At 68.7% G+C, this 13,067-nt stretch overlaps 1 protein-coding gene across 1 annotated transcript; it reads left to right on the top strand.

Annotated features, from left to right (window-relative positions):
* The first annotated feature begins 348 nt into the window (after positions 1–348).
* Positions 349–9,726, top strand: COL5A3 (collagen type V alpha 3 chain). The gene is given in 27 exon segments (XM_056325848.1): positions 349–507; positions 1,671–1,724; positions 1,842–1,895; positions 2,047–2,154; positions 2,852–2,905; positions 3,042–3,095; positions 3,212–3,265; positions 3,369–3,386; positions 3,388–3,423; positions 3,607–3,714; positions 3,883–3,936; positions 4,175–4,201; positions 4,203–4,229; positions 4,421–4,474; positions 4,560–4,620; positions 4,774–4,880; positions 5,046–5,099; positions 5,197–5,250; positions 5,365–5,472; positions 5,589–5,642; positions 5,846–5,881; positions 6,003–6,056; positions 6,403–6,646; positions 6,960–7,072; positions 7,203–7,271; positions 7,382–7,618; positions 8,984–9,726. Coding segments are annotated over 27 exon segments (2,199 nt in total). The 3' UTR covers positions 9,131–9,726.
* The last annotated feature ends 3,341 nt before the right edge of the window (positions 9,727–13,067 follow it).

The following is a 13,067-nucleotide window of genomic DNA, read 5'->3' as shown; positions in this document are numbered from 1 at the left end:
CGTGGCAATTGGGGGGAGGGGCGGGGGCGGGGGGGGGATCTAGAATTTGGGGGTTTTCCTTGGAATAGATTGACAGCTGCTGAAGAGGAAGGTGGTTTCTTTAGAGAGGAGGAAGACCCCGGTGGGGTCTTCCTCCTTCCATCCCCCCCCCCCCCCCTCCCCCGCCCCGGCTTCTCCCCAGGGGTCCCCCGGAGAGCGAGGTCCAACCGGAGCTGCTGGAGGCATTGGGCTGCCGGGCCGGGGGGTGCACAAGGACCCCCGGTCCCATCGGCGAGAAGGGCTCCCGGTAGGTGCGAGTGGGGGTTGGGGGGTGGGGTGAGGCAGGAGGTGTGTGTGGGGGGCACTGGGATGAATCCCCTCTCCCGGGGGTCCCAAGCCCATCCCCCTTCCTCCCCGCAGGGTGAGCGAGGTCCCGTGGGTCCGGCTGGGCAGGATGGGATCCAGGGGCCCACGGGGCTGCCGGGTCCTGGGGGACCCCCCGGTCCCGCTGGAGAAGATGGGGACAAGGTGGGTCAGGGGGACACCAGGCAGCGGCTCCGTGTCATCCCGCATCCCCAGCCTCCGGGACACGGAGGGCACGAGGGAAATCTGGGATGGGGCAGCTTTTCCCTCCTGTCTTCCCGGGAATGGGGATTCCCTGGGAATGGGGGTTCCCCAGGAATGGGGGTTCCCTGGGAATGGGGGTTCCCCAGGATTGGGGATTCCCCGGGAATGGGGTTTCCCCGGGAATGGGGGTTCCCTGGGATACTGAGGGATGAGGGGAAATCTGGGATGGGGCAGCTTTTCCCTTCTGTCTTCCTGGGAATGGGGTTTCCCTGGGAATGGGGGTTCCCCAGGAATGGGGCTTCCCTGGGAATGGGGTTTCCCCAGGATTTGGGGTTCCCCGGGAATGGGGTTTCCCCAGGAATGGGGTTTCCCCGGGAATGGGGCATCCCCAGGATTGGGGATTCCCCGGGAATGGTGGTTCCCCAGGAATGGGGCTTCCCTGGAATGGGGGTTTCCCCAGGATTTGGGGTTCCCCGGGAATGGGGTTTCCCCAGGAATGGGGTTTCCCCGGGAATGGGGGTTCCCCAGATTGGGGATTCCCCGGGAATGGTGGTTCCCCAGGAATGGGGGTTCCCTGGATACTGAGGGATGAGGGAAATCTGGGATGGGGCAGCTTTTCCCTTCTGTCTTCCCGGGAATGGGGATTCCCTGGGAATGGTGGTTCCCCAGGAATGGGGCTTCCCTGGGAATGGGGGTTCCCCAGGATTTGGGGTTCCCCGGGAATGGGTTTCCCCGGGAATGGGGTTCCTGGGCGGTTGAGGGATGAGGGAAATCTGGGATGGGGCAGCTTTTCCCTTCTGACTTCCCGGAAATGGGGATTCCCTGGGAATGGGGATTCCCTGGGAATGGGTTGTTCCCGGGAATGGGGGTTCCCAGATGGTTGAGGGATGAGGGAAGTCTGGGATGGGGCAGCTTTTCCCTTCTGACTTCTCGGAAATGGGATTTCCCGGGAATGGGGATTCGGGGGCGGTAGGTCTTGGCAGGCTTCCTTGGCACTGCTTCCCAGGTGGGTGGCAGGTTTTCCCGGTCCTGGGATTTCCTCGGCTGGGGCTTCCCAGCCGCGGCAGCTTTCCCTTCCGGCATTCCCTTCCTTTCCGCCTCCCACCCTCTTCCCTCCATGCCAGGGCGAGATGGGAATTCCCGGACAAAAGGGCAGCAAAGGTGACAAGGGCGAGGCGGTGAGTGCCAAGGGGATGCTCTGCCCCAGGTTGGGATTTTCGGGATTTTCCGGGAATGGGGAGGCAGGAGATGTTTGGGACCTTCCCAAACCCTACATGGGTGCTCCTGTCCCACAGGGTCCCCCAGGACCCCCAGGAATCCAAGGACCCATCGGGCACCCTGGCCCCGCGGTGAGGAGCTCAGCACCCTTCCCATGCCGTTTCTTCCCTTGGAAGAAGCCCACCTCCCCTCTCGGCTCCCTGATTTTTCGCCCCACGCCGCGGGATTTCCGTGGGGTTTCCGTGGGGCGGGCGGCGCTGATCCCAGGCTCTCCCCTCGCAGGGAGCGGACGGGGAGCCGGGGCGCCGTGGGCAGCAGGGGATGTTTGGGCAGAAGGGGGATGAGGGGGCACGGGGGCACCTTGGGCTGAGTGGCCCCCCTGGCCTGCAGGTAAGGAGCGGGATGGGGACGGGCTGGAGGGGACAAGGGATGGGATGGGGGATGGGCTGGAGGGGACAAGGAAGGGACAAGGGACAGGCTGGAAGGGACGAGGGATGGGATGGAGGGGATGAGGGATGGGCTGGAGGGGACCTGGAGGGGACAAGGGATGAGATGGAGGGGACGGGGGATGGCTGGAGGGGACGGGGGATGGCTGGGGGGGGACCTGGAGGGGATGAGGGATGGCTGGGGGGGACGAGGGATGGCTGGAGGGGACAAGGGATGGCTGGGGGGGGGGACCTGGAGGGGATGAGGGATGGCTGGAGGGGACGAGGGATGGCTGGAGGGGACGAGGGATGGCTGGGGGGGACGAGGGATGGCTGGAGGGGATGGGGGATGGCTGGAGGGGACGGGGGATGGCTGGAGGGGACCTGGAGGGACAAGGGATGGCTGGGGGGGGACCTGGAGGGGATGAGGATGGCTGGAGGGGACGAGGGATGGCTGGGGGGGACGAGGGATGGCTGGAGGGGACAAGGGATGGCTGGGGGGGACCTGGAGGGGATGAGGGATGGCTGGAGGGGACGGGGGGTGGGATGGAGGGGACCTGGAGGGGACGAGGGATGGCCTGGGGGGGGACGAGGGATGCGTGGCTCGGCCAGGGCACCCTCGAGGGGCTTCCAGCCCCCCGAGGCTGACCGTGACCCCCCAGGGCATGCCGGGCCCGCCGGGCGAGAAGGGTGAGAATGGAGACGTTGGCCCCATGGTGAGGACCCCCTCGATCAGCTGCCCCCTCCCCTCCCCCTCCTGCCCCCTCCCCCGCTTCCCACATCCCCTTTTCCCGTGGGAACTGCCCCGCCCCCACCCCCCTTCACTGTCTGACCCCTCCGTGCTCCCCGCAGGGTCCCCCCGGCGCCCCGGGACCCCGTGGACCACAGGGACCCAGTGGTGCTGAGGTGAGTACAGCCCTGGGGGGCTCAGGGGTGGGGAGGGGGCTCGGGGGTGGGGAGGGGGCTCCTGGGCGCAAGGACTGCCCCCAACGTGGGTCCCCTCCCCATCCTCTCGCCTTCAGGGTCCCCAGGGAATGCCGGGGGGTGTGGGACAGCCGGGGGCCGTGGGAGAAAAGGTAAGCTTGTGGTGGGGGGGGGGGCTGGGGGCTGGGCGTGGGGCCCAGCACCCAGCAGCATTTGCCCCGTTGCTTTTTTTCTGCCCCCCCTCCCAACCCCCAGGGAGAGCCAGGCGAAGCGGGGAGACCCCGGAGCTCCAGGGGAGCCCGGACCCCCCGTGAGTATCGAAGCGGGGGGGCGGGGGGGGAGCAGTGTGTCTTTTAGGGGCAAGACGAGGAGCTTGGGGGCCCAACCCTGCTCTCGCTGGCCACGGGAAGTCCAGGCAGAGGGGTCCTGGCGAATATTTTGCTGCCCCAATTGCCCCCTTCCCTCTCTCTAAAGTGCCCCCCCCCCTCTGCAGGGTGTGAAGGGGGATGTGGGGGAGAAGGGGGACGCGGGGCAGTCGGGAGCAGCCGGACCCCCTGGTAAGAAGGGCCCCCCGGGAGAGGATGGAGCCAAAGGCAACCTGGTAAGGGGAAGGGGCAAGCACAGGGAGGCAGGAGGATGCCCTCAGCCCCCCCCGTGCCCCCCCCTCCCCGGGGGGTCCTGCACCCACTGCTCCGGACCCTGCCTCCGCTTCCCCAGCAGATCCAGGGCTCCATCCCGATCCCACCCTTATGTCCTCTTCCCCCCGCAGGGTCCCGTCGGCTTCCCCGGTGATCCCGGACCCCCTGGAGACCCCGGGGTGCCGGTGAGTAGCCCCCCAACTCCCTCCACACACACACCTCCCCCCCCGCCCCCGGAGGCTTCCCCAGGGTGGGAGCCAGCACCCGTGTCCCCTGCGGTGCTTTGGTGGGGTAGGGATGGGTGCCAGGTGGTTGTCACCTGGTGTCCCACCAGTGCATCCCAGTATCCCACCAGCCTGGGAGGGGGCTGGGGGCTGGGTGGGGGCTGGGCTAGGTGGGTGCTCACCCTCCCCTGTGTCACAGGGGCTGGATGGAGGTGCTGGAGAGAAGGGGGGACAGCGGGGACCCCGGTCTGCCGGTGAGTGGGGGCAGCTGGGGGACAGGGCGGCTGCAGAAGGGGGGTGGCATTCCCAGCAGGACCACCCTGGGCTAGGGGGCTCGGGGTGGGGGGTGGGGGGGGCTCTTACTCATCCCTCACCCTCCGTGCTTCTCCCAGTCCCGGCTGGGGGACTTTTCCCTCCCTCCCAGTTCTTACTGGGTTCGTTTCAGGGTCCACCAGGAGCATCAGGGGAACCGGGTCCGCCGGGCCCCCCCGGACGGAGGGTGAGCGGGGGAAGGGCGAGGGGGGGCTGGGGGGGTGGGTGAAGTGGGAGGGTGCAGCTCCTGGTGTCTGTGTCCCCTCCTCCAGGGACCCCTGGGACCTGCGGGGCGCGAGGGCCGTCAGGGCGAGAAGGGTGCCAAGGTAAGCGGTGGGCGCTGCGCCCCCCCGGGCTCCCCCAAACCCACTCCCAACTGGGGTCCCAGTTGCCTCCACCAACCTGGGAGAGGGTCACATCCTTCCCCAGAGCGATGGCGCTGGGTCCCCAGGGTGTCAGCTTCAACTCTGGCCTCTTGGGCCCCAGGGACAACCTGCACAGAGGGACCACCGGGGAAGACGGGCCCCCTGGGGGCACAGGGACCACCGGGACGGGCGGGCTCCGAAGGGCTGCGGGGGATCCCTGGTCCTGCTGTGAGTCCAGCGCTGGGGGGGGTGGGGGGGGTCCCCACATGCCACTGTGGGGCTACCAGTGGCCCCCAAGCCCTGGCCAGCTGCAGCCCTGGGGGGGGGGGCATCCCCATGGCTGCACCCCCTTTTTTTTGGGGGGGGGTCTCTCCCACACCGAGTCTTTTCTAGGGTGAACAAGGTCTGCTGGGGGCTCCGGGGCAAGCGGGGCCCCCCGGCCCCCTGGTAAGTCAGGGTGAGCGAGCCCTGGGCATGGGGCGGGGGGGGGGGCTGGGGTGGGCACGTGGGGGGGGATGCCTGACACCCCCTCGGCCTCTCGCAGGGTCCTGTGGGTTTACCTGGCCTCAAGGGAGACCCCGGCCACAAAGGAGAGAAGGTGAGACGAGGCGCCGGGGTCCCCCTGCCCGGATTTATCCCCCATCCCCTCCCCCCCCCGCCCCCCTCCTCCGCTCTGGGGAGGGGGCTTCCTGACCCTGCCCTTTGCCCCCAGGGCCACGCTGGCCTGATCGGGCTCATTGGACCCCCAGGAGAGATGGGGGAGAAGGGGGACCAGGGGCTGCCCGGCATCCAGGGCCCCCCCGGACCCAAAGGAGACCCCGTGAGTATTTGGGGGTCTCCCCACAGCCGAGAGGCTGGGGGAACGGGGGTGGGGGAGGGGAGACAAGGTCCCCCAGCCCCCTCGAGCACAGGGGCTGATGGTGTTTCTACCCACAGGGTCTGGCTGGCCCCACCGGCCCCCCCGGCCCCCCCGGCCCCCCCGGGCTCTCAGTGAGTATCTGCCCGCTCCGCACGGGACCCCCAAGGTTCTGCCCACCCTTAACTCCTCCGCGGACCCCCGGGGGGCTTCATCCCCAGGAGGGTGAGGGGGGCAGGGGGCAGCTTGAGCCCCGGGGAGTGGGCAGGGGTGGCTGCCACCATCCTGCCCCCCCTACCCCACCCCCCCCAGTGCCCCCCTCCTCTCTTCCCCGCAGGGACCCTTGGGGCAGAAGGGCTCCAAAGGCTCACCGGTGAGTGCTGGGGGGAGGGACGGGGACCGGGAGGGGGGTCCCGGGGTGGGGGGTGGGGGGAGAAACCGAGGGTCCGTCCCAGGCAGCGGGGGCCGCGGTGCTGAGTCCTTTCCTTTTGCAGGGGGCTCTGGGCCCCCGAGGTGACACAGGCCCCCCCGGTCCCCCCGGACCACCGGTGAGTAGGGGATGCTGTGGGTGGACACCCCTTCCTATCTACCCCTCCCCCACCCCGGGACGGCTCCTGGGTCCTCCAGGACCCCTACATCTCCTGTCCCCCCTTTACCCCCCTGTGTCCCCCGGGACCCCCACGTCTCCTGTCCCCTCTTTACCCCCCCGTGTCCCCCACGTCTCGTGTCCCCCCTTTATCCCTCCGTGTCCCCCGAGACCCCCACGTCTCCTGTCCCCCCTTTACCCCCCCGTGTCCCCCGGGACCCCCACGTCTCGTGTCCCCTCTTTACCCCCCCGTGTCCCCCGGGACCCCCCACATCTCCTGCCCCCCCTTTATCCCCCCCGTGTCCCAGGGCCGCCCCGCCGAGCTGCTGGAGCCGCTGCCCTCCAGCCGGACCAGGAGGAACCGGCGGACGAGTGAAGGGGGTCTGGGGGAGCAGAGGACCCCCCCCAGTTACGAGGGGCTGGAGGAGGTGTACGCCTCGCTCAGCTCCCTGCGCACCGAGCTGGAGCAGCTGAGACGACCCCTGGGGACCCCCGAGAGCCCCGCGCGCGTCTGCAAGGACCTGCAGCTCTGCCACCCCCACCTCCAGGACGGTGAGGGGGGGCGGGGCGGGTGGGGGTGGGGGGAACGACACCCCAAAACCCCCTCTGAGGGCAGATTGAGGGGGGGACACCCCAAAAACCACTGTGAAGTTTGGGGGGGTGGATTGGGGGAGGGGGACATCCCAAAACCCCCTGAGGGAAGATTGAGGGAGGGAGGGACCCCAAAGCCCCCTCTGAGGCTTGGGGGGGTCTTTACACCGGTGCCAGGCAGCGCCTGCGGCGTGTCCCTGAGGGGGGGAGGGGGCTGCGTCCCCCCGGAGCCGGCCCCCTATCCCCATTCCCAGCCTTCCTGCCCTTATCCCAGGTCAATACTGGATCGATCCCAACCAGGGCTGCTCCCGGGACGCTTTCCCCGTTTTTTGTAACTTCACGGCGGGTGGCGAGACCTGCCTGTTCCCGGAGAAAAAATTGGAAACCGTGAGTTTGAGGGGGGGGTGGGGGGGGTGGGGGGGTGGGGTGGGGGGGTGTTTAAGCCCCTCCCCCAGCAGCCCTCCCAGTTTGGGGGGGCTTTTCCCTTTCCTTCCCATCATCTCCACCCCCCCTCCAGGTCCGCCTGGCTGCCTGGAATAGGGAAAAGCCGGGATCGTGGTACAGCACCTTCAAAAGGGGGAAGAAGGTGGGAGTGGGGGGCTCTGGGGGTTGGGGGTGCCCCCCCCCGCGCGGCATCACCCCGGAATTTGGGCAGGTGGTCAGCATCTCAGTCCTTTTCCCATCACATTCCCCCAGTTTTCCTACGTGGACGCGGATGGGAACGCCGTGCCCATCCCCCAACTGACCTTCCTGCGTCTGCTGAGCGCCAGCGCCCGGCAGAACTTCACCCTCAGCTGCCAACACGCGGCCGCTTGGTTCGACGCCGGCACCGGCACCTTCGCCCGCGCCCTGCGCCTCCGCGGAGCCAACGAGGAGGAGCTGGGACATGACCACCCCGCCGCCCCCATCCGGGCCCTCCACGATGGCTGCCAGGTGAGCCCCCCACCCCCACGCCACCTGGACCCTGTAGCTCCATCCCCACCGCCTCCATGCAGCCATCCCTCCCTCCATCCCTCCCTCCATCCCTCCCTCCATCCCTCCCTCCATCCCTCCCTTCATCCCTCCATCCCTCCCTCCCTCCATCCCTCCCTCCATCCCTCCCTCCATCCCTCCCTCCATCCCTCCCTCCATCCCTCCCTCCCTCCATCCCTCCCTCCATCCCTCCCTCCCTCCATCCCTCCCTCCATCTCTCCCTCCATCCCTCCCTCCATCCCTCCCTCCATCCCTCCCTCCCTCCATCCCTCCATCCATCCCTCCCTCCATCTCTCCCTCCATCCCTCCATCCATCCCTCCCTTCATCCCTCCATCCCTCCCTCCCTCCATCCCTCCCTCCATCCCTCCCTCCATCCCTCCCTCCATCCCTCCATCCCTCCCTCCCTCCCTCCATCCCTCCATCCCTCCATCCATCCCTCCCTCCATCCCTTCATCCCTCCATCCCTCCCTCCATCTCTCCCTCCATCCCTCCCTCCATCCCTCCCTCCCCTCCATCCCTCCATCCATCCCTCCCTCCATCTCTCCCTCCATCCCTCCATCCATCCCTCCCTTCATCCCTCCATCCCTCCCTCCCTCCATCCCTCCCTCCATCCCTCCCTCCATCCCTCCCTCCATCCCTCCATCCCTCCCTCCCTCCCTCCATCCCTCCATCCCTCCATCCATCCCTCCCTCCATCCCTTCATCCCTCCATCCCTCCCTCCATCTCTCCCTCCATCCCTCCCTCCATCCATCCCTCCATCTCTCCCTCCATCCCTCCCTCCATCCCTCCCTCCATCCCTCCATCCCTCCCTCCATCCCTTCATCCCTCCATCCCTCCCTCCATCCCTCCATTCCTCCCTCCCTCCATCTCTCCCTCCCTCCATCTCTCCCTCCCTCCATCCCTCCATTCCTCCCTCCCTCCATCCCTCCATCCCTTCATCCCTCCATCCCTCCCTCCATCCAACCATCCCTCCATCCATCCCTCCCTCCATCCCTCCCTCCCTCCATCCCTCCATCCCTTCATCCCTCCATCCCTCCCTCCATCCAACCATCCCTCCATCCATCCCTTCCTCCATCCATCCATCGCTCCATCCCATGCCTCCATCCATCCCTTCCTCCCTCTCTCCCTCCATCCCTCTGGCGTGCATCCCAATCGGCATCACCCCGCCATCCCCACCCGGGCCCTCCACAACGGCTGCCAGGTGAGCCCCCTGAGACCCCGTAGCTCCATCCCCACCGCCTCCCTCCATCCCTCCCTCCATCCCTCCCTCCGACGCGCATCCCAACCGGTATCCGGAGCGTTCCCCAGGTTCCCCCATCCTGCAGGGCCGCCGCGGACAGGAGCGGACAGTGCTGGAGGTGACCTCATCCCGCGTTGAGCGCCTGCCCCTGATGGACGTGGCCGTCCCCGATTTCGGAGAATCCCACCAAAAATTCGGTTTCCAACTGGGACCCGTTTGCTTCATGGGCTGAGCGCCGGCCCGGAGAACACACGGGGAGGGGTGGTTTGGGGAGGGGGCTCTGCTCCCCCCGCCACCCCCCCCCCACCAGTGACAGTGACCCAGGGTCTGCTCTGGCATACTCAGGACTCCGCAGTGCCACCCCCTCCTGCCCACCCAGCCCCCCCCCCCCCTTATTTATACTGTCAGCTCCCTGGGGTGGGGGGCCCCAGACTGTAGGGAGGGGGGGTCGAGCCGCCCCCTCCCCATGGTGCTACAACACTCCCCCAGACCCCCCCCTTAGTGAAGCACTGGACGTGCCCTTGGCACAGGGACACCGCGAGCCCCCAGCCCCCTCCCCAGCCGGAGCCGTATCCATGACCCTGGGTGGGTGGGGGTCTCGGTGGGGGGGTGTTAAACCTCCTCCTTGGCCCCCCGTAATGCTCTGCCCCTCCGGATGGGGAGCCCCCCTGCCCCATGGGGGGGGATCGGGCCAGCCCATGGCAGAGCCTGTCGCAGGTGACAGAGGGGATGTGGGGAGGGGGGATTGGGGCTGGGGTCTCCTGCCAGGCTCAGCCCCCCCCCCCCATCCCGGTGCCGTTGCAGTTACTGTACGATAAACCAACTGTATCGAAACCGTCTCCAAACCCAAATCCTTGCGGATTTCCAGGAAAAAGGGGGGATTTTGCAAAGGGGGGTGGGGGCTGCGCACCCCCACCTGGGGCTCACAGCACCCCCAGGCTGCCAGCCTGGTGACCCCGCTTGCACAAGAGCGTGCAAGGCCCTAGTGCTACTGGGGCTTGGGCTTGGGCACCCACCGCTGGACCCCCCTGCCCCCCCTCCGAGTCCCCCCCACCCTGGGGACCTGTGGATGAGTCCCCAGGGGACAGTTTGGGGGGGTCCTGGAAGGTTGTGTCCCCCACGGGGGGCTGCAAGGGCAGGGTGGGCAGCTGGGTGGGGGGCACTGGTGGCAGCTGGACACAAGGCCAGTGGGAGCTGGGTGATGCGGCTGCCGCCCCCCTCCCCAAATCTCCATCCCCAGGGACCCCCAGAGAGGGAACTGGGCAGGAGAGGGGATCAGAGCTGCCCCCCCAACTCCCCGCCCCCAACCCTCCATCCCCAAAGACCCCTGGGGAGGGGACAAGGGCAGGAGGACACAGGGCAGCCCCCCCAACCCTCCATCCCCAAAGACCCCCGGGGAGGGGACAGGGGCAGGAGAGGGGATCAGAGCTGCCCCCCCATCCCCCCCCCCCCCCCAAACCTCCATCTCCAAAGACCCCTGGGGAGGGGGCGGGGGCAGGAGGACACAGGGCAGCCCCCCCAAACCTCCATCCCCAAAGACCCCCGGGGAGGGGACAGGGGCAGGAGAGGGGATCAGAGCTGCCCCCCCCCCATCCCCCCCCAAACCTCCATCCCCAGAGACCCCCGGGGAGGGGACAGGGGCAGGAGGGGGGGGCACGGGGCTGCCCCCCTAAATCTCCATGCCCAGGAACCCCCGGAGAGGGAACAGGGGAGGGAGAGGAGATCAGAGCTGCCCCCCAACTGCCCCTCCCCCCCAACCTCCATCCCCAAAAAATGCCGGGGAGGGGACAGGGGCAGGAGGGGGACCACGGGGCTGCCCCCCTAAATCTCCATCCCCAGGGACCCCCGGAGAGGTGACACGGTGCTACCCCGGCGCCCCCCCCCCTCCCCCGCGCCCCCCGAGCATCCCTCCAACCGCTCTACGGGTACCGGGGGTGGGGGCGGGGGGATGCTCGCCCCCCTCCCCTCGGCTCGGCTGGGTCCAGCCCGGCTCGGTTCCGCCCAGCTCAGCCGGGCTCGGTTCCTCCCGGTCCCCCCGGTGCCAGCAGCCCCCCCCCGGGCCGGGGCCGGGGCCGGGGCCGCGGCTGCAGCCGGTGGCGGCGGGTCCCGCTCGGTGCGACGGGGCCCGGCCGGGGGTGGGGGGGGCGCGGACAAAGGCGGCGGCGGCGGCGGGGCCCGGCCCGGGGGATGCGGCTGCGGCGGCGCTGAGCGGCTGCGGCTCCGCTACCGGCTGGGACACACCGACACCCCCATCCCCCCCTCCCCCGGGGCTCCGGTACCGGTGGGGTCGGTGGCTGCAGGATGCGCTTCCTCCCCGGCCTCCTCTTCCTCCTCTCCGCCGGGGCCCCCGCGATGCAGGTAAGGGCGGGGGGGGGCGCCGCGGAGCGGGGGTGGGGGGGGGGTGGCCCCAACCCCCCCCCACCCCCCCTTGGGATGCTGGTTTGGGATGCCAAGACCTGGCCCGGGTGTGTCCCCAGGATGGGGACCCCGGGTGCCCATCCAGGGATGCGTTTAAATGGGGTCTGGGGGTGGCACTTGGGTGCTGGGGTCCTCCCCAAGCCCAGGGGGGGTGCTGGGCTTCACTCCAGCCTCGAGGGCCCGAGGTCACCCGTGGGCACCAGGGTGCGGCCATGGTGGCATCCCCCCTCCCCAAACACTCCTGGGGGGCACCAGACACACCAGGACCTGGCCCGGGTGTGGCCCCAGGATGGGGACCCCGGGTGCCCACCCAGGGATGCGTTTAAATGGGGTCTGGGGGTTTGTGGGTGGCACTTGGGTGCTGGGGTCCTCCCCAAGCCCAGGGGGGGTGCTGGGCTTCACCCCAGGGTCCCAACACCCTCCCAGCCTCGAGGGTCCGAGGTCACCTGTGGCCACCCGGGTGTGGGGATGGTGGCATCCCCCTGCCTGGTGACACCAGGGTGGCACCATCCCAGCACCCACCGTGTCCCAGCATGGCCCCAGCACCCACCTCCCTCTGCCTGGTGACACCAGGGTGGCACCATCCCAGCACCCACCGTGTCCCAGTGTGGCCCCAGCACCCACCTCCCTCTGCCTGGTGACACCAGGGTGGCACCATCCCAGCACCCACCATGTCCCAGTGTGGCCCCAGCACCCACCTCCCTCTGCCTGGTGACACCAGGGTGGCACCATCCCAGCACCCACCTCCCTCTGCCTGGTGACACCAGGGTGGCACCATCCCAGCACCCACCGTGTCCCAGCGTGGCAGCACCCACCTCCCTCTGCCTGGTGACACCAGGGTGGCACCATCCCAGCACCCACCGTGTCCCAGTGTGGCCCCAGCACCCACCTCCCAGCACCCACCTCCCTCTGCCTGGTGCCACCGGGATGGCACCATCCCGGCGTGGCGCTGGGGGGTCCCATGGTGGTCCCGCACCCCTGCGCGCCCTATGGGCACCAACCACGGCTGGAGCCATGTCCCGGCTTAATTTCTAATTAAGCACTTCGTTATTAGCAGCTGGCCCCGCTGAATATTCAGCGGTGGTTGTGCAGCCTGTTGAATATGCATGAGCTGGCGTTGCCAGGCTGGGGGCTGCACCGCCTTCCCCTGCAGCTTCCTGGGGGGGGGGGGGGGGCGCTTTTTTGGGGTACCGGGGTGATGCCGAGGCTGAAACGGAGCCAATTCATGGCAGGAATTCTGGCCCAGAGCGAGGCCCTGCCCCCCCTCGCTCATGTCCCCCAAGCTGGGGGTACTGGGGGTGCTGGGGGACCCCAAACCAACCTCCTCTTGTGGGTGCTTCCCCCCTCCGGGGGGGCTTTTTTTTTGGGTGGGGGTGGGGGATAGGGTAGGGAAAGGGTGCGGGGACCTGGCTGAGGACCAGGGGGCTCGGGGGGGGGTGGGTTGGTGTTCACAACCGCATCCAGATCTCCCCCTTTTCCCCACAAAATGGGGGTTGCTGTGGACCGCCCCCCCACACACACAGTGGGGTTGGGGGTGGGGGGGGGAGTGTGGCCCCCCCCCCGAGCTGCACCTCGTTCCCTCGTCCCCACCTAATGAGCCCGAGTTAATGAGCAATTTGCAGGTGGATTTCTGGGCTGGGTTGGGTGGGAGCGCTGCAGTGGCGTAAGGAAGAGGTAGGGGGCAAGGTTTGGGGGTCTCAAGCCCCCCCCCCCCATCCCCTGGCTGTGTAAAGCCCCTCGGGTGACGCTGC

This window comes from Falco biarmicus, assembly GCF_023638135.1.
Source record: "Falco biarmicus isolate bFalBia1 chromosome 13 unlocalized genomic scaffold, bFalBia1.pri SUPER_13_unloc_1, whole genome shotgun sequence".
Taxonomy (NCBI): Eukaryota; Metazoa; Chordata; class Aves; order Falconiformes; family Falconidae; genus Falco; species Falco biarmicus.
Note: the sequence above shows the minus strand (reverse complement) of the source record. Positions and strands in the feature narration are given on the sequence as shown.